We start from the raw sequence: 23994 nt of genomic DNA, 5'->3' as shown, positions 1-23994 counted from the left end.
TGGTTGGACTTTAATAGTTAATAGTTTACTTTTTAAGAGTTCTATACCCAAATCACTCTCTTTGCTCCATGTGACTGTAACATGGCAAGAAAACATCACTACTGTGAATCCTGAGGAAAACTAAATCATCTTACAACTCAATGTGGTGAGAGGCTGTGTTTGATAAACAAGCTGAAGAAGCAATACAAAAAAGGGAACAGAATGTCCTTCATATGATGTAGGATTAACTTGTGAAATGCTAAAGGAAACCAGATTTTCACTATGGAGACACATCAACACATTCAATGCCTCAAATGTTTTGCAGGAAAAACAGGAATAGCTGCACACAAACACTGAATATTGGTGCCACGTTCAAAGTCATTTAAAACACATTTTCATCCCCGTTGTGATGCTCGGTGTGAACTTCAGCAGGTCATCCTGACCTAAACGCGCTGAGTTGGTATCATGTGATTGATCTGATACTTCAACTGCTTGCGCTATCAAGCAGTTGAACGGGAGTACCCAATAAAGTGACCAGTGAGTGCATGTTGACCACAAAAACAGTGTTGCAAAGAAATGCCAAATGCTGTTGATGTCATTTAGAAAACAGTCTTTTCATCACAGTTTGTCCATCAGAGAGTGCATCCATATGTTGCTTTGTTTAACCATAACGTCTCCCACAAAGCCTGCACACAACAGATACCCATTACCTCAAAATTATAGACACCATTTAAAACATTTCCTTTTGTCTCTGAAGTATCTAAGTGTTTAAACAGCACTAGAAGAATAACTATCGCAACAGCACCAAAATTATGAACAGACAGATTAATGACAACTGAACCTGCAGCTGGAAGTGGTCAGCGTCACTCCGGTTATATAACACCGACCACGGGTGATGAGAGATTGCAGACTGTTTATGAGGACAGCCTGTAGGCGCTGGCACTCACTCGTGCATCACTGCTGCAGCCATGCACATGCACACAGACGCTGGAAGCCATGCACGTGCAGGAAAACGCTGAAGGCATCACCAGAGTTGATTATGATATAAAGTTTAAAGAATACAGGCTATTTTTGTTTTCGCTCATCTGTACTGAATCATGGCAAAGTGGGTGATTGACCATGATGTTAAACATTTGAGCTTGAACTAAACTCTGTGGTCACTGTAAACTGTACGGGTGCAACACATACAAACACACGTATACCCACTAAGTAACAATTTCAAGAAAACTAAAGCACGCTCAGTGACCAGCTTCCTCCAAAACCTCTTTTTGCACAAGACTGAAAGGATGTTTTTTAATGACGCTTATATGAACTATATGAACTGACTTCCTGTTGAAGCCAGGTCCAATAGGCACCAAGAGAAATAGAGCTTTTGTTAGTTTTGCATTGCATTTTTCAGCTCCTGATGTTTCCCTATTGATTTTACCCTGAAACACAATCTTTTCCTGAACCTCACTTAGTAGTTTTCTGTGTCTAAGCCCAACTATAGAGACAGTGACAAAACAAAAGTTAAAAACAACTAAAGGAAATCTCTTTAACGTCTCCTACCTCCTGATTCAGACTTCGTCTCTAATGCTGGAGTCACATTATGAAAAACATCCTGTTGTTGTCCTCAAGTCAACTTTTGTGTATCAAGATGGTGATAAAACAACAATAAGACCGAGTGAGCCCGATATCAGTTTCTAATTGATTAAGGTCAAGCTGTCAATTACAGCTGGACAGCGTGATTAACTGTGAAAAACAGGTAAAAATTGCAAATCCACAAACACAGAAATCCCCATTCCTCATAGCAGTTGCTGCAAGCAAGTGATTTAACTGACAAATGACATAAGTACTCAACATTTACCAATTACACAGCAATTATTTGCAAAGCTTAGCCAGTCTGTCTGATTGTAGTTAGTCCCAGTTAAACCACGATTGCTTGGAGACAGGTTGCCTCCCATCAGCTGACTATGTAATTGGGTTGTGATTACAAGTGGTTGCCAAAGGGTGACAGCAAAAAAAAATTAAATACAGTCTCTTTTCTAGTCTGACTTTTTCTAGTTGCAAGGAAGTTCAATTCAATTTTATTTTGTTTGTATAGCATCAAATCACAACAACAGTCACCCTCAAGATGCTTTATACCAGATGACCCCCTATGAGCAAGTACTTGGTGACAGTGGGAAGGAAAAACTCCCCTTTAATAGGAAGAAACCTCCAGCAGAACCAGGCTCAGGGAGCCTGCCGCGAGGACAAAAGATAAACACTTGCAGTCATTTTTTACTGTAATGTGACTGAGCTGAAAAATGGGATTCTTGGCACAGTCATCGCTGACGACGTCTGCCAAAGAACAACTTGTGAATACAGGAGACGTGCAAGTAGCTTCTGACAAAATGGCATTGTTACAGCGACCCTTTGTAGTGATCAAAGACATATTTATGACCTACTTTTTGAGTGTTAATAAGCAGAAAGAGCCTTGCATCTGATAGGAAGTTAGCATTATTTATCATTAATGTGAAAATTTTAGAGGAGACTTCTCCTTTAATGTCATGGGTCCTGTTGGGAAGTCAGACAAGTACAGACGAGACAACATTTTGCAAAAAGTTTTCCCTCCTCCAAAATTCATTTGGCAGTCTATTATAATTGTCTGGAGTATAACTTATGAGAACTTTCCAAAATTTTGTCTGAGTCTAAAGGAACAACAGAGAAACTGCTGAACTAATAAAGCAAGACCAAAAGACAGCTCTGAAATACAGCGATGAAGATGATTTAAAACTTTAGCCAAGACTTTCCAAAGCCTCTGGAGAAAATCAAAACTCCTGCTGTCATGCAGTGATTAAATTTATTGAAGTTATTTGAGGTTATTTAATAGTACTTCAGCTATTACACAAATTTTATCAGCCTTTTGCAGCTCAACAGCCAGACTGTATTTCATTATATTACAGCTTAAGGTGGTCAAATTTGTGAGTTGGCAGGTTGACTTTGGCTTTTAGATGTTGTCATACATTTTTCTGTCTGAGATAAACTCAGAAGGCCAGATTGGATAGACATGGAGATCACGGTGAAACTAACGCAGCAAAGAAACTGGTGGTTGGTGTTGAAAAGCCGTACACATCACACACTCACATTTCTCCACAGTTATCAGAAATCACTTGCCCTCCAGTTATACTCATGCCCAGTTAAATCATTAGTGGTATCACAGTAGCATGGGGCAAGCAGAACTCACTACCCCAAGTTGGAGGAGGAGCCCTGACAAGTCTGGAATGAAAAGTTTGTTTTAGTTTGCATTTTTTTTTTCAAAGTAATTAGTCAGAATTAAATTGCCTGAATAAATTGGTTGGGGACTGAACTTTGATTGGAAAACACAGTAGAGACTCTCATTTATCCCTTAAAGATGAAGCAAAATTCACCCGGCATTCAGACTTGCCTATATGGTTGTTGCCAGTTTATGTTATCCAGGTGACAGCTAATGTGCACCTTATCAAAAGAGAAAAGAAACTAAGGAGATGAGGAGAGGCCAAACTGTTGGAAGCCAGATGTTAACATCTTTCTTTAAAGGTGATCAAAGGATGACCGATAGCTAAACCATTCGTAACCTCTCAGCAGTCGATAAAGACAGTGGGAAAATGTCAGATATGAGACTATATCTTACAATAATCTTCAATAATTCACAAAAATCTGTTTCTCTGCTAGTTTGTTTCTTTGTCCCCCAACTGCTCCACCACAATCAGGAACTGAACATACAAACTTGGTACACAGGTACATCTTAGGTTCCTGAAAGTTTTTAACTACATCACATATTATTACATCATCAGGTTTCCTAGAAATCCTGTGACAACCGGCTGAAATATCCTGTTTTTAACACCTATTGAAAGTATTGTAACATCCAGTTTATATCCACAAAATTTTGTTATACAAGACACCATGTTTCCTAGCAACTATCTAAAAATGACCCATTTTTTCCATTTATGCGTCTACAACACTTTATAAAAGTATTATATCATTTTTATTTTAGAACAACATTTATATCCACGAAACATCAATTATATGTGATCATTTCAGATGTCATCATGTTTTCTGACATCTACCTATAGCAACAGGCTAAAATCGCTTGTACTTTTAAATTTATATAAGCACCTTACAAACCCATCAAATTATTTTCATTTCACAACCAACAGCACTAACAGACCAAACAACACTCGCGCTTGTGTATTAAATTTACAGAGTACAGCGTAATACCATGAAACTCTTGGCTGTAAATGTCAAAAACAGCCAAAAACACACCTGGTATGCGTTGGTTAAAATGACATTTGGTAGGTGGGGGAACAGTAGGGGCAAGTTTAATGGTGCAGCATGAAAAAGTTGTCTCAACTTGTGAGTTCTAGTAGATTTGTTTTCAGTAGATTTGTGCAAAAAAGGCTTTGATCAGCTCACCTGCGCTGATGTTGGTGCTCTGAAGGTTCACTGATCTTTATGGATTTAGCCAGCTGCAGTATATAAGCAGATGTTACATGAGCTGTTATGGTTGCTTTCCATAATGTCTACCTTCAAAACACCAGCATTGCAGCTGCCAAGAGGCTAATGACCTCTGCATTACTGGGTTGCTACATCCATCTTTTCTATTGTTTGTCACTATTTGTCACTGCCCCCTTTATGCTTTCAATTTCATTTTCATGAGTTTACACTTATATCAAGTGGTGTCCATTAGTCAGCAGGAAGCGCAATGCAGTGCACACATAGGTCTGAGCAAATACAAACAACACATAAAAACTACAGCAGGATAGGAGGTAAGTTTTGGTGATATAGTGAGGATAGTGAAGACAGAGGAAAAGAGAGAGAGAAAGAAACAACAAAAAGGCCTAAAAGAGCCCAAACTGTTAAAATACTCCAGAAATCCTTAAATTCTTACTCTGTCTTTGAATCTGAATGTTTTGTTTATGTATAGATAAGATTTTTTTCCTTATTAATTCTTGTGTTCTCTTCTCTAACACTTTTTCTTATCAACTCTGTTTTTCTTTAAATCTCCGTGGGTGATGTGACTAAGGCTATTATCGTAATCGAAAAAACTAAAAGCCTTAATGTCAACAGAGTAAGTCTGACTGAAGCACACGCGCTTAATATTTAAAATTTAAAAAGCTTACTGGAGTCGTTCAGCTTGCAGGCCAAAAGTCAGACCGAGAATTGTCTTGTCAATTTTGCTTGATAAAGTCAGACAGGAAGCACGGCGAGATAGCCATCGTTTCTGAACAAGTAGGAACTAAGAAGCGATGATGGTTGCGTGTGGTTGTGGTTGAATGCTGGTGTCAGCAAGAAAAGCTAGAAACAGCCATCTGCAGCCTGAGGTTCTTGTGCAACTTGATTATGAAGGCGTGGCTGCGCGTGCACTTGATTGATTGCGGTAAATGAGGGAGGTGTTTCCTCTTGAAATTCAAAAATCATTAAACAAAAATGGGGGAGGCAGGAAAACATATGGAGGCACATCTGGGGCACATTCGCAACTGAAATAGGTGTTTGCTGTGTTTTTAATACCTATAAACTTCAACCAAGGCTCCAAGGGTCAACTTTCCAATCCATGAATGACTGAAAATTTCAACCCAATTTCAGTTTAACAAGTATTTCTCCTCTATAACTGAAAGAAGGGCCGCAAGCTTCATTTTTCCACGTTATATTTCGATAAAATGCTTCTCGGACTGAGACTGCTTCCTAAACTGGTGAGCCAAATCCCCCCTAAACTCAGATTTAAGGTGAGCTCTGAGCAGCTATCAACTCCCTGCAGATAAGCTTCAACCTCTGAATGCGTGTCACTCGCCACAGCAACGCTCAGGCGTTCAAGAGAAATATCTCAGGCCACAGACTCATGAGAGGTGTTCACATTTTCATCTTATTGCAAAAACAAACACAAAAGACCCGATTTATCATTCAAGTATGAAGACATTAAGAGCAAAAATAAGAATCTTTCATACTCCAGACCATTTTTTTCTTTTTTTGTCCAAGATAATCAATCAAAACGTGTTAAACACAAATAGTTTAGAACCTCAAAGGAAAACTCCAAATAGAATAAATGAAAGTTTTCTCTTTGCTTTTCAACCAAGTTAGCAACAGTTGCAAACCTTCACCAGCCTGATAACGAGCTTCTGCTTCTGATGAAGAAGTCAAAGCTCCAGTTGACACGTGGGGCCAAATCCCCAACGCTTTAAAGGGATTTGGCCACTTTGTGGAGCTAATAACACGCCAGAGTGGGATTCACAAATCAAGAAGACAAGCACAAAATATGATTGAGCCGTGCACGTATCCGTGACTGGTGCGGCGGTGAAGCGAGTCAGATGGCAGATGGGGTAACGACAGGCAGACAGGCTATGCTAGTAGGGAAACGAGAGATGGCAGATGGACAGATGCAGATATGCTAGTGTGAGAGGGAAGTGATGCAGCTGTCTGGTAATGTCTGAGAGGCAGGAAAAGCAGGCATGGAGAAATATATTTGGACTATTAACTTTTAAGATTTAGCTGGACCTGGTTTTTGCCTGCTGAAGCCAAGTGATGCTCCAAAGCAGATGGCAGAGGCCCTCGGTTTTCAAGTCGTAAAGAAATGATCAACGATCATTTCGCCCACGCTCTCGCAATTCACACATCTGCAGTTTCGTAATTGCCACTGAAATCAGTGCAGCTCAAACTCTCTTTTGCAGTCAGAGGCACTTTGGCAGGTTTGCGCTTCTGGTTTGCCAGTTAAATTTAAGGCAAGTCAAAACTCTGTGTAATCTGGAGTATTTCGCCAAACGCTGAAACCATCAACATTTTTTCTTGTGGGAGAAAAACAAGATATGAGTGTTTTTCCAGTCTTCGAGCTAAGAGGCATTGATGTGAAGCAACACTGATAAAAAAACAAACAAACCCAAACATCTTAAACTACTGATTGTGAACCAGTGATCCAACCAGTGATCCCAATCTGAATATGATGCCAACTCCTCGGTTTGGTGTTAAAATACGTTATGGTAAATGGAGCAGGATAACAGAAATGAAAAGAGTCACCTGCACCATGTCTTCTTTCAGCTCAGCATGAGTCTGTACTGCAAAGCACTGCTACTTAACTACGTATGTTTCTCCCCCACCTGCTCCAGGTTCAGAGCCTGGGTCAATACCCTGTGCTCTTTTGGATGACCTTGAGTTATTCCCTGGCAGTTTTTGAGGGGTAAAAGTGTATGCCGCCTTGCTGGGGGAGGCTGCAAACACTGTGGAGTGACAATGCTATTCAGGATGGCTGAGCACGGTCTGCGCAATGGTTAAGGGATTGGTGCATGTTACAGTAACATCCGCATGACTGCAAAGACCTGAGGGTAACCCCAGCAAGTCGTCACATATTAATGAAATGATTGCTCGCGTCACCTGTTAAGTAGTTTTAATGTGTTATTTACAAAATACAAGCTGTGAGTCGGAGTCTCCATGGTGATGTTTGCAGATTACATTATGGTCTATAGTGAGAGAAGGTGGATGAGTTTAAATAGCTGGGGTCAACCACCCAAAGCAACAGACAGTGCACAAGAGAGAGGAAGGAGAGAGCAGGCAGGGTGGAGTGGGTGAAGACGAGTGTCGGGAGTGACTTGTAAGATAGTGGACATATTGGACAAAGGATGCAAAGTATCCAAAATAAGAAGAAGAAGAAGAAGAAGAAGAAGAAGAAGAAGAAGAAGAAGAAGAAAAATGACCTTCTGGGGAATATATGTAGCTCTTTATGTACTAAATACTTCACTTTGTAAAGCTGTTTGCGTACTTTTTCAAGTATCTATTTACTTCTGGTCAGGGAGCATACACATACACAGACTATTACATCATCATTATATTAAAGTTATGAGTCACAAAGACATATTAATGACCTGAAAGATACTAAAAAGTCCATAGTGCTGACCAACGGAGGATATTGATGCTGATTGTGCTTTGCTGCTATTAAGTTTCCTTAAACTAAAACACGCTGCTGTGCCATTAATTATCCTAATCTGAACCAAGTTGCACTGCATTACACAGAGTTGTAGCAGGCTGCAGGATGCCTGCAGTGACTAAAATGTTTGTGTTGCACTGTGTGAAAGAAAAATGTAACGACCGGGATGAATGAAATAAAGCACTTTGTACTTAAGCATGCGGGATTGCATAACTAATAGTAAATAATTAGGTGGACATATCAGGAAAAAGATAATCAACCACTTGATACATGCATGGAGGTCAAAGTAGACATTTAAACATTAAAGTAACGTCATAAAAATATTTTGCCTTTATTGTCTGCAGTGACATAACATGACATATTTTCCTTGTCATGCCACTGAGACTGTTTTTCTCTGCTTGTAGAACAGATAATGAAGGCTTATTTTAGTCGAAGAGCCAAGGAACAACTGATATAATTATTAATTTTTTGAAACCACAGCTATGAAACTGACAGAGGTGGAGACTTCATGCATTTCCAAAATTTTCAGGCCAAGAAAGAAACATTTCACAAATGAATAATTTTACAGGAATGATGGATTTGGGCGTTACTGCAAGGGAGAAATATTTGGGAATGCTGGAAGAACAAGTTCAGCCGAGTTTAATGATAGCGCAATAACAACACAGATGATAAAGAAGGAGGAGCAGCAGCAGCGGGGGGGGGGGGGGGGGGGGGGGGGGGGCATGTGATCGATTAAAAAAAAAAACAACAACTAAAAGGCCTTCAACAATGCTCTCTAATCTCTGACTGCACATCTTGCTCCTTTACAGCTGCACCATGCAAAGAGGAGTTTAAAAGGTGAGTGCCTGCAGCAAACACACACACAGTTAGAGAGGTCCATGTGCGTTACCTACCACATAGTAGAAATGCATGTCTGCGCGCACAGGTCGGTCTCATAAGTGCTGGAAGCGTGCAGGTGAGCGGCGTCCATCCAGCAGCGGCATTAGCCAGCAGTGCGCGTCTGTCCCAGGTACAGATACTCCAAACTGGATGCTTCTGCTCCCCTTCCTCTTTCCCAATGTTGCTCCTGACCCCTCTCTCTTTCTCTCTTCCCTCCTGCACTTGACGTTTACTCCTCCCCCTCCTTGTTTTTCTCCTCCCCACATGACTTCAGTGCCTCCCCCTCTCTCTTTCTCTCTCTTGTTTTTTTGGTTCCACTTCCTCTCTTTTCTTTTTTTCTTTCATCGCTTTTCCAGTGTAATTACTTCCCCGCCCCCAATCCACCACCTTTATTTTCTATCTTTCTTTTTTCCAGCATCATTATTTAATTTTCTTTTTCAGATCATGTGTCATTTTTTTTAACAGTTTTGTAAATGTTTTAGTCAGTAAGTCGCTCTGTCTCTCTGGGCGTCTCTGTGCTGATTGCAGATTGGTGTCAGTTCTTCCTGTGTGTGTGTGTGTGTGTGTGTGTGTGTGTGTGTGTGTGTGTGTCATAGATAACACGGCGTGCTCTCCGCTGTCAGAAACAGGAAGAATGGAGCTCTGTAGTTTGGCCCTGATGAGAGAGCCTTCCCCTCCGTGTGTGTGCGCACTGGCGAGCCTATCCTTGTGAGGACCGCACTGAGTGTTTTTGACCATGGAGGTGAGGACAGTTTGTGGGACATATTCAAAGGCCCACCTCCTACATCATTCCCTCTCTCACCCGAAGAACTCTGGGAGCACTGTGAGAAAGGATACTCCATGGATCTACCTCAACGACCGACCACAGTATGTGATAACTCAGGGCTGTGTGTCGGACAGGGTCGTCTGCAGTACGGTCATTCCTGTTGGAAAACAGAGAGTCCGCAGGTCTTTTCTTCCTACTGCTGTCAGACTCCACAAGAAAACGTTTGCAGCTGAGCAAACACACACATCTACACATGTGCAATAAAACTAAGTGTATTTTTTTCTGACAGTGTAGTATTTTATTATATTGTATATAGTATGTTATTCTTTTTCCTATTCCACTGTTTTTCTTTAATTTTGCTGCTATAACTTTGCACTGTCTACTTTCTGCTGTGACAACAATTTTCCCACGTGTTTGACTAATAAAGGTTTATCTATCTATGTATCTATTTAAAAAACACATCTTTAGAAAGTAAAGAGAGTATTTCTCTGTATTTGAATTAAAAAGGGAAAATGTGCTAAAATCAAATCTAATTGAAGTAAAATTACATAAAGATTCTAGATTCTTTATGTCACCTGCATAGTCATACGAGTACAACACAAAGTGAAATGTGTCCTGAACTGCTCCTTTGACTGTGCAAAAAAAGACTAATACAATAAGTAAATTAAATTTTAAAAAATTGAAATTTTAAATTAAAAATCTGAAAATGTACATTGTGCGAGTGGAATGTTAAAGTGTCTTGTGCCATGTTAGCACAGCAATGTGTTGACAGCACCCTCTCCACTGGAGCTCTATTGATGATAAGAAGCTTGTACACTTGGTGCTTACTCCTTCTGAAGTCCACCACCAGCTCCTTGGTCTTGCAGACATTCAGCTGTTGTCCTGACACCACGATGCCAGGTTCTTCACCTCGTCCATGTAGGCCGCCTCACAACAATATGGCTCCCCTCGTGGCAGACATGTTTGCGACATGCTCCCGACACCAACTTTATTAATTTTTTATTCTAGTGTTAATGAGTGTGGCACGCAAGACCAAAGCACGGCACGAGAGGCAGGCTACATGCTTAAGTAAAGACTAGAGCCACATCACCACACCACACCACACCCTGGATCCACACCTGGAGCCAATGAAGCTGGCTGCATATAAGACCAGCACACACAGCTAACCTTCCCCAGACTGTTTGCTAACCAGTTGATTCCACAGATACTTTACTCCTCTGCTATTTAAAATATTTTGCACATAAGGATGCTGGCACCGTTTTTACTCACACCTGCCTGCCTACCCTACCTCCTCTGGATCTCTGGACCATTCTCACCTTCAAACTCACCTGGACCTCCACAGTCTTGCTTCCCCCCCCTCCCGTGTGCCTCTGTCTGCAACCAATTCCACTGCCCACCAGCTTGCAAACTCCTATTTCCCCCGGTCCTCCATGCTCCTAGCTTCCAGACTCCAGAAGACCGAAGCCAGGATGTAGGACCCAAATGCAGGTCTCGGAGACTGAATGACAAACTAAAGGCAGCAGCTTTATTGCTGGAGAAAAACTTTAACATGAAATACAGGAAAGCTAAACTAGACACACAAACACCAAACTCAAACTAGAAAACTGGGAAACTAGAAACACGGAGGGAAAACGCAGCACGGTGAGGGTACAATGCGACAACAGTGATGAACCATGATGAACTCAAAGATGAATAATAATACAAAACACTGGGTGTTAGGATGCCTGGGTCGTTGACCCAGGGTATTTGAGTTTATTATATTATTTATACTTTTTAGTCTTTGGTTTCTTTGAGTTCTGTCTTATGGTTTATGTCTCTGTCTTCTTTAGTTGCTCTGTCTCCCCTATCACCTGTATCCCCTTGTCTAGTTCGCGTCTCTGTGTATCCTTAGTTCCTATATCCCCGTGTTCAGTCAGTGTTTGTGTCTGCCCTGGTCCCACGTCTCTGTTCCCTCTGTAGTGCCTGCATGTGAGTCTGTGTTATGTGTTTTACTTTGAAGGTCTCTGTCTTATCTCAGTGTGTTCAGTTTACGCTTCCTTTTGTCTCGTCAGTTCTGATTTGCCCCAGCTGTGTTTCCCTCCTGTTACTCATTCCCTGATTGCTCCCTCTGTGTATTTAAGCCCTGTGTTTCTCTGTGTCTGTGTCGCGATCTACCATTTTCTTAGCTGTGTGTTCTGTCATTTCTCTAGTTTAAGTTTGTTTTGAATTTTTTCAGTTTTGTTATATTTTGAGTATTAAATTAAAGCCTTTTTTGAGTTCACGTCTGTCTCCGGAGTCTGCACCTTGGGTCCTATTCCTGCCTGCACACAGCCACACCTAACACTGGGTCACCGAAACAGGACCGTTACACAACTAGTTTGTTTTATTACAGCAGTTTGATTTTTAAACATGATTCATTATTTCAACAATATATTTATTGTTGTCATAAACAGACAAGAAGACAACAACAAACTGCTCCACCCAATCAACACATGTCAGTCCAAACTAAATTATCTCCATTTACACACATCAAATAGAAACTTGAATCACTTGTAATGATTAGCGATCTGATAGAATTTCAAATCGAGTTTGGGGAGTCATTCAGTGAGAAGCAGTGAAATGATTTCCCATGTGAAAAGGTGGACAGCAGAAACAGAAAGAAACAGTGAAACAAAGAGCTTTGGAACAACGAGGCAGCAGGAGGACAGCTGCAGTTTAACAGCTTCGAATCACTGACAGGAAACAACATTAGAAATCTCATCATCCTCAACTCATCTGCTCCACTGACACCTTCATCGGACCCACCTTCACTTTACCAGCCACAGTTTCAAAATATGGAAAAATCCTTTGACTGAAAGTGTGTGTGAAGGTGTGTATGTGTGTGCTAGTATCAGGATCAGAGAACGACAGCTTTCCTCTGCTCCAGTCCAGATTCACTCTGATCCTCTGGGGCTTCTTTTCTACTGAGAGAACCGTCTCTGCTGATGGAGACGATGCTGAGTATTCACCTCGATAGAACCAAATTATCCATAATCCAGAGTCTATGTCTCCCTTCCTCTCCACAGACTCTTCTGACACACCCAGTATCCACCCTGTACTCTCTCCAACCTCAACATCCCAGCTGTGAGTCCCTGAGTTAAAGCCCTCCGAGCCAAGGACAGAGCAGGAGTAATCAAACCTCTCTGGATTATCGGGAAGCTGCTGCCTCTCTCCTTCTCGTCTCACACTGGTCACATCTTCACACAGGATGAGTTCTGGATGAGCAGTGTTTGGGTCCAGAATGATAGGAGTGTAGGAGACCACGTCCTTCATGTTGATCCAGATGTTGAAGGTCAGGTTGCCCAGGTGTTTGGCCTGGTCTATCAGAGCTCCTGAGGGTAGCTGTGGATCATCCAGCAGGGGGCAGCGCTGGACTCTTTCCACTGCAGTCTTGTAGCTGCACAGGAATGAGATGTCTTCAGCTCTCAGCTCCTCCTCTGTGGCTCTGATTGTGTCTGAAAGAGCTGCTATGTCTCTGCTCAGAGCCTCCATCTTCTCCTTCATCATCCCACTCTTCTGCTCCTCTTCCTCCCTCAGTGCATCCAGCCTGGCCTCCTCTTCCTCTGCTAGAAACAGGTGAAGCTTCTTAAACTTCTCCTTAATCTGCCTCTCTGTGTGTCGGGCCTGAACCTTAATGTGTTCTGCTGTTTGATCAAACTTCACTTGAACTTCTTCACAAACCTTTAATTTCTTCTTTAAGGGCTCCAAAGTTTCCTGAAGTTCCTTCTTGTGTTGTCGTGCAGCTTCATCAATGGGTCTGAATCTGTGGTTGGTGTGTTTTTCCGAGTCTCTGCAGACGACACACACTGGCTGCTGATGGTCCAGACAGAAGAGTTTGAGTTTCTCAGAGTGCAGAGTGCAGAGAGCCTCTGAAGCTCTCCGAACTCTCTCCTGTAAGAATGACTCACACAGGTTCTTTAAAGCTCGGTTTAAAGGAGGATCATACACTGATATTTTCTTACAAAATGGACACTCATGTATTGGTCTCTCTCTCCACCATCTCTTCAGACAGTCTTTACAGAAGCTGTGGCTGCATGACAGAAGAACAGGATCTCTGAAGACCTCCTGACAGACTGAACAGCAGAGATCCTCCTCTGATCTGGAAGCCATGAAGTCTGTGAGTGAAGCTGAAAACAGCAGACAGGAAGTACAGTCAGTCCCGGCTCCCTCCCTCCTCTGCGAACTTCACTGAAACTTCCTTTGAGTCGTGTTTTTGGTCAAACTCAAATTCAGTGTGTGGAGCGTCAGCAGTTCGAGGCAGCAGTGTTGGAGTTTTCCACTTTCCTCTCCTGTAGCTGGACTCACTCAGATCAGAGGAAGCTGCTAGTTCGGTCCATACTTAGTCCTCTGTGCGTCTCTTTTTGCTGAGGAAGAAGAACAATCGGTTTCCTAGTTCGCTTCACGCAAGTTAGATAAGGAGAAAAATGTTGCTTCACTTGTAATGCTTCATTCCAGATGTCAAATGTCATCCTGCCATTTGCTAAAAAGCTGTAAAACAGGTTTTCCTCCATTTCAGTTGGACAGGTCACAAAATGAAAACTTTTCTAAAACTTATAGCCGCTACATCACACATAAACGAGAACGTGTTTCATTCCAGAGATCAGTTGTTTACCTGCCAGCAACTGTAAAACAGGTCACAGTAGTCGCACAGGTCCCTCAGCGGTGCAGCTGTTTGACATGCTCTATTTTAGTCTTTGTTCTGGTTATTTGTTAGGTTCCCCAGCAGCGAGAGCGTAATGCATTCACACTGTCATGGGCCTGGGTCCCCAGACCAAGGGCTCATGTGTTTTTGTGGACTTGTTTATTTTTTTGAGCTGTCATGTTGATGTCCCTCTTTTCCCCTTTTACTGGTGTGTGTGTATGTGTGTGCAGAAAGTGGCCACACAAGGCAGAGCAGAGGGGGGATGCAATCAGGTTCGAGTACACTGTTATGAGTAATCACTTTACCATGCCAGCTTAACACACAGGACTTCCATTCATTTATTAGCCCAACCTTAAACCCAGTCTTCATCCTAAAAGAGATTTATGTTCTTGGTTGTTGCTGCTTGTCTCCAGATGTGATCACTTTCATGCAAAAGTTTTCATGCAAAGAACGTGAACCTAAAACGTATCATTAATGATTTCATTTAAAGAAAACAATAAATCAGTTACATAAAATGAATCTCAGTAACATTTCAACACAAAAAATGTACAAATGTATGTTTGTAAATTGTATGTTTATGTATATACGATGTATATTTTTATGTATAAATGTACTGATATACAACTCCATTGATTTATTTTAAATACAATTAATAATAAATGTAATAATAAAATTTAATTACATTTACAAAGAAAGAATTACATTTTTGCTACTTTATTCTTTAAATCTGAGCTCGAAACACTGGGGCAGCTTAGAACTGTAGACTGCACTTATCTGGTTTAACCACTAGATGGCTCTAGACTACAACAAGTAAACAGCAGTGCTACGATGGGGAGTGTGTGCCTAAATTGGAAGGTTGCTGTGAAGTTTTCATCGGTATGAACCAGCCGTGACGGCCCATTTGAATCTGCACAGAAACTTGTACTTTTCTTAAGACAACTAATGTCAGCTACTGGTCTTAGTTTTAATCCTTTAAACGAGTCATAAAGCTCCTGGACCATAAAGGAAATGCCCATGCAATGTTTAGACTCTAATTGGTTCTTACAAAGATAGCAATATCAGCGGCAGAGGAAAGTAATTAGGCAAGATTGCCTTTGGAGTGAACACTGCCTCTCGTAGTGGAGCTAATTATGAAAACAACCTGCAGCTACAACTGCTTTCACATCCTCGATGGAAACTCAAGTTAAGACTCACCCCAGGCTACAAACCTTCGTGCTGAACCAAAAAGCATCCGAGGCGCTGATCGGGATTTACATGTCAAAGGAAGGAGTCAGTCAAAAATCCTCCAAATCAACTTCAAAGATTACAAATCTTTGATCAACATATTAAAGAGTGTTAAGGGTTTTTTCCTTTTCATCAACAGACAATTAATCACAATTAATTTGCTGTTGCTCTTTTTTCTCTAGGATCCAACAGGATTTATCAGTTTGATTTTAATCAGTTGTTATGAAACCAAAAGACGGAAAGCTCTGTCTGATGTTAACATGTAGACTTTTGTTATTGTCACTACTTTCTTACACGTGTTTTGTAAAGACTAATTAAATTCTGGCCTTCTTTTCTGGTCAGATCTACCCAAAGAGGCTGAAAATCAAAATGGCTTTACTAGATGATGAAAACTTTCATTTAATGCTTTCCTACACTTCAGTGGATTCGGTGTCTGTAACCTAAGCTAACCTAAATGTTAAAGGAAGACTTAGGCAGCAACAAGATGGCAGTTTTTTTTAATTTATTGAATACTTTAAATAGTTAGATACTTTTTCTCTATAAAATCATGATGCACTGTTAGCTGCATTCCTCCTGACAATAATCAATGTAGAAGTAACAAATCTATTGATTTCTTTTTTAGTATCACTCCAGGACAGGATGTTTTTAATTTTGTCAATATAAAAATTTTATAGAAGGCAAGCCTAGAGATGTAGTTGAGCATGACTATGAGGTTTTTCCTATTAGCACAGAGGACAAGGTAATGTCATCTGGGATAAGAAGTTGGAGTTTAGGTTTATTTTCCTTTGGTTTTATGACAGCCGGAGAGCAATTCTTTTTGGTGTCACATCAGGATGCGCAATCTGACAAACATGTGGAGCTACATGCTAGGTTGACAAAGGAGCAGTCAAATGTAGCTTTTAAAAAAGTAGCATTAATTAATTAGTATTTTGAGGCCTTTCACAGTATCATAAACCAACTGATTTTTGTCATCAGACTATGAAGTTGGAAATCATTTGCAAAGCCATAAATGTAGTATTTTTAGAATCCTGCCTCGTAACGTTTCGGCCTTAGCAAAGAACCCCGAGGAACTCCATACTTTTTTACCAGTTTACCATTTAATACTGTATTTTCATGATGTGCAGGTATATAGAGGTACTTCATGCCTTCCTTTTCCTTGGCCATCCATATTGTATTTGCCAATATATACACAATGAGCAGAATATGGGGAAAATAAAGGCACAACCAAGGCCTTAATGATAATGATTACCTATTAACATTTAGATATTTTTAAAGGTATAGAAGTCAAATCAAGTTTATGGGTTTCTAAATCAGTAAGAAGCAAAATCCAGTCTGTTTTAATATAATTAAAAGTGTCCTGTTATGTAAGAACGTTATTTTCTCCCTAAAACAGCTTCTGCTTCATAAACACACATAGTAATTAAATACCCTATATAAGTAGCTAATGATTAAACTTTGGATCAGAAGGCTCTATTTCCCGTGCGGTGCTTCTCTGTGTAGACAGAAACAACCAATTAACAGAAGAGCTGGTGCTCCAGCAGACACAGCTCAGAGATATGAGAGTGTAACCTTGAAAGCTACTACAGCAGGAGGGAAAGCATACAAACAACACAGTTTTTTTTTAAGCAAGAAAAATAATTTATTTATAATGATATAATAATAATTTCATCACATTGGCATTGCAGAGCTGCAGAAGGAAGCGTTTGTGTGAGACGCCACCTCGCAGCAACAGATTACACCATTGGATGGGGCAAGAAAACAGGGGTTATTCAATACATACATGGAATATTCCTTTAAATATGTATTTTTCAACGAGGAATAACAAAAATAGAATAATTCCAATATCTCTGTCTGTCTCTCTTTCTCTAGGTCTCTCTAATTATCATCTCTGTGTCTTTATAAGCTGCCTGTACAGCCCCCAGTACTGGGGTTTAAATTGGGTTTGAGGGGGTTGTTTATCTCACTTTGCTTGGGGAGTAAAGCGGATGGAGTTTATCAGTGATGGACTTTATGGGCTGTTTGTCCACTCCAAGTACTAAAACACAGTAAACTTCACCCATCTGTCACTCCTGAAGCAAACACAACAAAGTCTTTTGGCCCAAATCTGCAGCCACAGCATCTCTCTATTTCTTATTGTTACTCTCAATCGCTTGCTCATAAAGCCGAGACTGTTCAAAAATAGAACAAAGTCCTGATATTTTTATGTGATAATGTGATTTACTGAAGTAGCTTAATATATATCTCAAAGAGGTAGCAGCAAAGTGTTTTTATTTCTACCCACTGTAAACTATAAAGCATTTATTTATTAATTTGTTGACAATATTGGGATTGTAAACTCACACTGCTGTTGATTTTTTCTTAAAAAGATGTCTCTGTGTGTACAGCTGAGCTCTGATTGTATCTTTAAGACCTTGACCTCTCTGCTAAGCAATACTTTTGATCCATTTCCAGATGTTTACTTTGAAGGCTAGCAACCACACTGACTATTGACTAGGTATCTAAATGATGTGACTCAAACTCTTTACAAAACATGGACATTAATGTCAGAAAAATGAAGGTGATGCAGAAGTGCCTTAATCCTGCATTATATCTGAAGGCCACCAGAGGGCGATAGCTGCGATTGTTACAAAAAAAACTATTGGTCCTATAGAAATCTATGGGGAAACGGCTCAGTCTTCAGCTCTGTAAACACACTGAGTTTATGAGCTCAGTCACTCATTTTCAGTCAAGAGGTCTCACAATGACTATCCACATATTATCGGCAGTCATCTCAGTACGCCAGAGAGTTTATTAGGATATATTTTAAATTTTTAATTGTCTGGTTTATGTGGCAGATATCCGATGGTTTCCCATACAACGAATAAAAAATGGATGTAGCTGATGTAACATCACCCGTTGGATTTTGAAGGCTTTAAGCTAGCATTTGATCATTATCAGCTAAGATATCAGCTAGCTAGCCTGGTTAAGCTGTAATTGTTAACTAGAGGGCAATTTATATATTTGATAAATAGTGCAAATATAATAATATAATAATAGACAAATAAAATACTATCATTGCAGTTACGAAACGTGTTGAACTAACATCAAGCCTCAAGTGGCCGTTAGAGGAACTGCAGTTTTTATCACTTCTGCTTGGCTTCATTTTTCAGTGCTGGATTTTACTTGATAGGAGATGGGATTAAAGCATTAAACGGAGGAGGGGGAGAAACAGCAATGACAGAAATGGGTTTGGGTTTTCTTATAATTATTATACAAATTACATTTCTTAGTCCTGCAGATGAGCTGCGGTCAACTTTGTGCTGGTGGGGATTGTGTTATTTGTTTATTCTGGTCTTGCACTGGCTCTCACTGGTAGCAGCTGTACTCATAAAGTACTTAACAAATGAATGTCATCAAATTTTATTTTGTAGCTTATTTGGATAAAGTGTGATCTTTCCTTTTGCCTATGAGGAAATTATCCTTGCCTGAACTCCCGCTCTCTCAACTTAACTTCCAAATTTTCGGCGCTGCTTTTTATTTACGTTTCCTAGCAACTGGTTCCTGTTTGGCTGCTCGATATCTGCAGAGGCATGAAATGTAAAAATTACACCAAATTAATTAGCGAGCTATTGCAGCGCCTAACTCCTTCCTTTGTTGCTTTCTCGTACCTTTTATCAACACGCAGGGAGGCAAAAAAAAAAAACAGAGGTCGAGAGAAGAAAAAGCTTTTAGCGTGATTGCTTCTCTGAGTCACGGGACAGCTAAGAAGGAAGAGAGAGAGAGAGGAGGTGAAAGGAAAGATGATGGACTGCATTATGAATTTCAGCGTGGTAATCCCCACATTCAGCAGAGTCTAACCTCAGCTCTGCACAATCATTTTTCCTCCTTCCTATCTTCCTTATTCTCCTCCTGAAGGAGGGATAATGCTTTAGATATTCCATATATTCCTCCTGTCATCTGTCTTTCACACTTCATAAAAAATGTCATTTTCAAAACAGTATGTTGCCAATATATTTTAGAGAATGAAGCTTGTAGCGGTTTCTTCGAGGCGTAGCTGCTGTGTAGGCAGAATCACCACCATCATCTTGAACAGACAACTAATATATTGCACCCTTAGTAGCTTTTCAGAATCAATGAAAAGTTGGCTGTTCTGTCCCAGCAGGACCTTTTAGTCCCACACTTTGAAGATTAACTGAATTAACGAGATTATTTCAGCTTCTAAAGGAACTCCTGTTTCCAAGAAACATTTACAAAACCTGCAAAAAATCAGGTTCTTCTATTAAATGGCTAGATCCTCACATAAGGGATAACACTTTTTTTTAACCAGTGTGCCCATGTGTTCCTGCTTGTTTTTATCTCTCTTTCCTCCCCGATTAAAGAGAATCTGCTGTCTGCCTACATAAAAAGTCAAAAACACACTTTTTTTGATCCTCAACACACACCGTAAGTGAACACCCTGTTCGACAGCCTGGCGCTTTTTTAGATGAAAGTACGTCTCTCTTCACACCACATGTTACAGTGCTGGAACAACACATCCTTTTGCTCCTAACTCTGTACTTGTATCTTCGGTTCCCATCCCGCTGGGTTTAGCACAGAAACAATCTTCGCAGGGGTTTTTTTGTTCGTTTTTATCCATCTATTGGCCCTCGCTTCTTCTTAACAACCCACTTCACTTATCCTATGTCTGCGACTTATCTGCTCTGAGGCAAATGAGTCTTCATGACCACACTCTGCCTGTATGTGAATGCAGATTTGGGCAATTGTTTGCCAGATTACATGGAAATGCTCCCTTTTACACATGCACTATAGTGCAATTTTGGCAAGATTTACCAAAAAAAGTTACATTGGGGTGTGTATGTACTACCAAGGCAGCTGAAATAAGAAATAAAATCAAAAGAAAATGTAAAAAAAAAAAGAAGAAAAAACACAGTAGGCGCTGCAGCAACACGCCTATAATTCAGTATACAAGGCAAACAAACACAGAGTTTTATAGGTTTATCTTTTTTCATTCACTAAATATTTAAAACAAGCGTCACTTGACTAGTCATCATAAATGGTGATAATTTATGCTTTTTTTCTCAGGATGATGGAATACCTGAAGGACTGCTGTAGGGAAGAGAGATGTAGCTGAAGTTTTTTTCTCTGTGGTTCCTCTTTTTCCATCCACCAGGGGGAGCTCTGACTCAATAGCACCGAGAAATAAGTTTGCCAACTGGGAGTCAGGAGATGAAAGGTTCCCCTCCTCCATTTTTCGCAGTCCATCCATGCAGCAGGTTAGTCAAGTGTCAGAGCTGAACCACCGCTGATCAGAGTCATCTAGGCTGTCCACACAGGCATGGACAGACTGATCGGCGGGTCCATGGATCAAAGACCGCAGGGCATTTTGTCCGGTCCCAAAAGTCAAGGTCCTTAATGAAAAAAAAAACCCCCAGAAAAAAAAACCACACTCAAACTTTTCCTGTTTCCGTGTCAGTACACAGATCCCAACCATTCATTCATTTGTTCATTCATCCATGGCAATTCCATATTTCATGGATACTAAAGGGAGCGAAAACAAATGATAAAAACTCGAGAGAAAGAAGGCAGAAGATAAGCGCTGATAGAAAATGCTTTTTGCACGCTCAAACTAAGAACAGCATCTATTTTCTTTAACAGTCATTCATTGACATTCATCCGGTGTCGCGTCTTCTGCTGAGCTCAGATGCATAGACTGAATGCAGAGAGAGGTGGAGAGGCGGAGGAGGGAGAGAGAGAAAAGAGATGGGAGAGGCAGAGAGGCGGGAAAGCGGCAACGGGAGAGGATGGAGAGAAGGGAAGGGAAGAAGGGCAGTGAAAGATGGAGGGAGGGCGAGAGAAAGGTGAAAGAGAGGCGCTGCTACTGCGAGTGAGAGAGGATGAACATGTAGGGGAAGAAAAAGAGAGAGTGTGTGCTATGTGCCAGAAAAAAGGTTAGAGCAGAGAAAAAGAGAGACAGATGGAGTGTGTGCTCCAGCAGTGATGAAAAAAGGAGGAGAACAGTGAGCGGTGAGGAGGAAGAGGAGGAGGAAGGTGGCGCAGACGTCACCTCCTCTCTGTGACCAAAGAGACGGCGGAGGAGGAGGTGGAGGAGGGTGAAAAAAAAAAAGGAAAGTCTTTCACGCCACGTCACTCCACATCACCACGGACGGACACACAGAGGGGAATTTGATTCTCATCCATCCTCCCGGTTCTCAGGCTAAAACCTGGGCATCCAAGAATTCCAAACTTGTACAGACGTTCTGGAATGTTTACGTTCTTATATCCATCCACTGATTTCTGAAACCCTCTTTGTTCTGGAATCTTAATGTAACAATGTTGAGGTCACTTCAATCATAATCCTTAATAAAAAGGGAAGGAGGGGGACGGACGTGATAATTTGCACACGCACACACACACACACACACACACACACAAATGTGTGACATGTATTCAGAACAGACACGAAAATTGCAAATGCACACATACATGCACTCGCCCCGTCTGTCTTTTCCCTCCCCTTGCTTTGTTCTTGGCACTTTCCTCTTTCGCACACACACAAACACACACACACGCACCTTTAGGTCCCCTCTGGTCTGTTTGTAGTGTTTAACAGTCCTTTGGTCCCAACACCAGAGACCAAAATGAATAAAAACCCTGTTTAATAAGCAGGCCTGCTTCATGCTCTCCGTACAGAAACTCCACAGGCATGATATCCTCCGCACACTCTTTGTATGAACACACACACACTTGTGTGTAGATTGGTCTTCTTTTTTTTCTCCATGTTTTGTTTGTTTGTCTTCAGTAACATTTTGCTTGGCAGTCTTTGCGTGTGTGTGTGTTTGAGTGTGTGTATTCCCCTCACTGCGTGGGCAGTTTGTAGTCCAATCTTCTTGCTGCTTTGTACACTATTTATAGTCTTTGTTTCTGCAGATGATAGTTGTTGATAGATGCGTTACATTTATCTTTGTACATGATACATTACAGTATGATCCAGTTTAACATGTACAGCATATGGCCACTGGGTATGTTTAAGAAAAAAATATATGCAAAAAAAAAAAAAAAAAAAAAAAAGAAACCAAAGAAAGAGTGAAAAGATAGTAACAGATGAGGAAAAAGGTAGCGGCGCAGTGTTTGCGCCGTGTAAACGACCTGCGACACCAGTAAGGGGGAAAAAAGTGCTTATGTTCCAAAAATGTGGTCCGTTTGCCGAGCGCCTTTGTGGAATGTTTTGTGAAGGTCCGTGTTCGTGTTCACAGCACGAGCGATAACACGTGATGCTCATGCCTCATCTTTGGTGGCAAAAAGCGTGCCCCCGCCTTGTGGTTTCTGTTTGTAAATCCTGCTCTTTTATGTAATCCTGTCTGTCTGGAGCTGAGAGGGCTGCTGTGGTGTCGCATTCACCGTGGAGAGAAGACGGAACCACAAGGTCCAAGGTTTGGGAATATTTCCTTTGTCAGTGGTCCACAGGTGATGGACCTGTAATGCTGCTAGCTCAAGGGGTTTGGTAGAATCGAGGGTAAATTGTGTTAAAGTCTTGTATTTTCAGTGTTTTTATTCCATTTGTTTTGTGGATTGATGGGATTCCTCTTTAGGGGGGATTAATATGGTCACAGGTTCAGATACACTCCCCCGTAGTCATCAGGGTTTTTTTTTATTGTATTCACCTGGAAGAAGCCCAGGAGTAAAGATGCCTGCTGTGTATCTTTACATTCCCAGTGTCTGCTCCACCCAACTAGCCTCCACACTGAACAAATTCCCAATGAGGAAAAGATAGTGCAGTGCAGTTTAGAAGCATGACCTCAAAACCTCCACCTTCCATTAAATATATTGTGAGAACCTACTTTTCTCTCCGTTGATGTCTTGCTTTCCTAGAGGGGCTGGTTTGACTCGGACCAACAGTGCTCCAACCGTGGGAGGGACCATTTTGTCCAAAAGTGTGCTCCAATTTGATTGGACAGTGCAAATGGTCAACCAGTAGTTGGAGCGATCTGGTTGGACATGTTCGTCAGATGGCCCCGTCCCCCATAGGGTGGCAGGCCATGGAAATGGTTGGTAGCTTTGTCGACAGCAAACAGACCTGGTTTACATCTGCGTAGACGCTTCCATTCACTGATCGCTGGGTTTGTCGTTCCCAGCCGTTGTCTCTCCTCCCTCGGCATTCGATGCCGTGTTGGCTGAAAACTCCGTGACACGTCGGGCCAGGGGGTTTGTGCTTTTTAGAAGCTCCATGGCAGAGACTCTGGTTCCTCCGCTGGAAGACTTGTTGCCTTTCTTCTGAAGGAGGGCCATGAAGTTCTCGTTGCGGGAGCTCGACCTCTGGCTGCTGCCCAAGGTTAGATTTCTGAGGTCGCTACCGCTGGTGCTGTGCTTCACCGGTGACACCAAACTCTGGCGACTGCCAAACGAGTCGGAAGGTTCTTTGCGACCCAGGACCTTTCGTTTGGACCTGGAGGAGAGAGAGAAGATTATCAGCCAAAACTGTGTGTGCAGCTGTTTCACTTCTCAGATTTACTACTCGTGTGTGATGAGTCACACTTTAGTTGACATTTGTTTCTCGAGAATAGAAAAACTAAAATTTGTAACTACAGAAGGGACTCCATT

At 41.2% G+C, this 23994-nt stretch overlaps 3 protein-coding genes across 6 annotated transcripts in view; all 3 read right to left on the bottom strand.

Moving 5' to 3' along the window:
• Positions 1–8995, bottom strand: part of arhgap36 (Rho GTPase activating protein 36) — an 82043-nt gene extending 73048 nt beyond the window's left edge. The window contains exon 1 of the mRNA XM_086276577.1: positions 8782–8995. Coding sequence (XP_086132703.1) covers positions 8782–8799 — 18 coding nt within the window. The 5' untranslated portion in view covers positions 8800–8995. The remainder of the gene's footprint in view (positions 1–8781) is intronic.
• Positions 8996–11733: 2738 nt separating this feature from the next.
• On the bottom strand, positions 11734–13661 carry LOC147335208 (nuclear factor 7, ovary-like). Its single transcript, XM_086287462.1, has one exon. The coding sequence runs from the start codon at positions 13659–13661 to the stop codon at positions 12279–12281; it is 1383 nt and encodes a 460-aa protein (XP_086143588.1). The 3' UTR covers positions 11734–12278.
• A 3370-nt stretch (positions 13662–17031) lies between these two features.
• Positions 17032–23994, bottom strand: part of nhsl2 (NHS-like 2) — a 203644-nt gene continuing 196681 nt past the window's right edge. For all 4 annotated transcript variants that reach the window (XM_086276531.1, XM_086276541.1, XM_086276549.1 and 1 more), the window contains exon 10: positions 17032–23839. In XM_086276531.1, the coding sequence (XP_086132657.1) occupies positions 23500–23839 (340 nt within the window). In that variant the 3' untranslated portion in view covers positions 17032–23499. The remainder of the gene's footprint in view (positions 23840–23994) is intronic.

The sequence above is a fragment of the Aulonocara sp. 'chitande type north' Nkhata Bay genome, linkage group LG3, assembly GCF_057382095.1.
Source record: "Aulonocara sp. 'chitande type north' Nkhata Bay isolate Kocher_YH1m ecotype deep benthic linkage group LG3, A_spYH_male_GT1.1, whole genome shotgun sequence".
NCBI lineage: Eukaryota > Metazoa > Chordata > Actinopteri > Cichliformes > Cichlidae > Aulonocara > Aulonocara sp. 'chitande type north' Nkhata Bay.
The sequence above is the reverse complement of the archived record's forward strand: the minus strand, read 5'-3'. Positions and strand labels throughout refer to the sequence as shown.

Coding starts and splice junctions, on each gene's coding strand:
- LOC147335208 (XM_086287462.1), bottom strand. CDS start 13,661: ATGGCTTCCAGATCAGAGGAGGATCTCTGCTGTTCAGTCTGTCAGGAG.